A 1,102-nucleotide genomic window follows, 5' to 3' on the forward strand; every position below is an offset into this window, starting at 1 on the left:
TTCTCCTCCTCCTCCTCCTCCTCTTCATTCTCTTAGCCCTACTTTTTGTTTTTTCAACTCCACTTCTTTGTCATCATCATGCTCATCCTTCTCCTTCTTCTACCTACTCTTCCTCCTTCTCCGCCTCCTCCTTTTCCTTCCCTTCCTCCGCCTTCTCCTTCTCCTCCTTCTTCTCTTCCTCCTCCACCACTATCTTCTACTTCTTCTCCTTGTTGTTGCACCGCCAACCTTTCCTATTCACTCTCTTATTCTTCCTCTTCCTCCTTCTCCCTCTTCCCCTCTTTTCTCTTACCCCTTCTCCTTTAGGCACTGAAATTTGAGGTGCCAAGAATGGGGACATGTTGTAAGCCTACAATGTTCAGGTAACATTCTGGAAAGCCATCTTGGGTCTCCGCAATGCTACACACCAGTGTTTAGTTCAGAGAAATTGGGAAGAGCTAATCGATGTTCTGATTATAATATGAATTTAGTCATTAATTCGACATACAATTAATTATATCGTTCTTATGAATTGGGCAGAGTCAACTGAGCTATTGAAGTTAAAAACCTGTTATCTATTTTCCCCGTGATTTGAATATGCCTGGTTTCCTCTAAGTTTTGGAAGCATTATTTTATTTATTTCTCAGTAAAATAAAACGTCTATTCGATGGTATTTAAAGAATTTATATTCATCGACGAATTATCCAAAAATAATGAAGTAAACGGTTATTTATACATTTATGATTCGTGATGCAGTTCTTTCAGTTAACTAAAGAGCAGCAGATCCGCAGAGATGACGGATGTCTGGACTCTGGTGGCGACCTTGACCTAGTTACGTCCCTGTGCTCAGAGGCTAGAAGTCACTGGGTCTACACAAAGGTACGATTGGAGCCAAATTAGAGCTTAATAATAATAATGATAATAATATAACATTTGCATAGCGCATTTCCAAAAAGGTAGCTCAATGCGCTGTACATTGGAATACCCATTTTTAAAACCTTTCTTACTACTTCCTTTCTTCTCATGCAATATATATTTATGCACACACACACACACACACACACACACACACACACACACACACACACACACGGACTGTTTTCATTTAGACGTAGGCACAGAA

General features: G+C 39.9%; 1 protein-coding gene across 1 annotated transcript in view; it reads left to right on the forward strand.

The window, feature by feature from the left end:
• LOC118478675 (polypeptide N-acetylgalactosaminyltransferase 5-like) overlaps positions 1–1,102 on the forward strand; it is a 14,787-nt gene that overhangs the window by 8,227 nt on the left and 5,458 nt on the right. The window contains exon 6 of the mRNA XM_035972748.1: positions 736–858. Coding sequence (XP_035828641.1) covers positions 736–858 — 123 coding nt within the window. The remainder of the gene's footprint in view (positions 1–735; positions 859–1,102) is intronic.

This window comes from Aplysia californica, unplaced genomic scaffold (assembly GCF_000002075.1).
Source record: "Aplysia californica isolate F4 #8 unplaced genomic scaffold, AplCal3.0 scaffold00824, whole genome shotgun sequence".
In the NCBI taxonomy this organism is placed as follows: Eukaryota; Metazoa; Mollusca; class Gastropoda; order Aplysiida; family Aplysiidae; genus Aplysia; species Aplysia californica.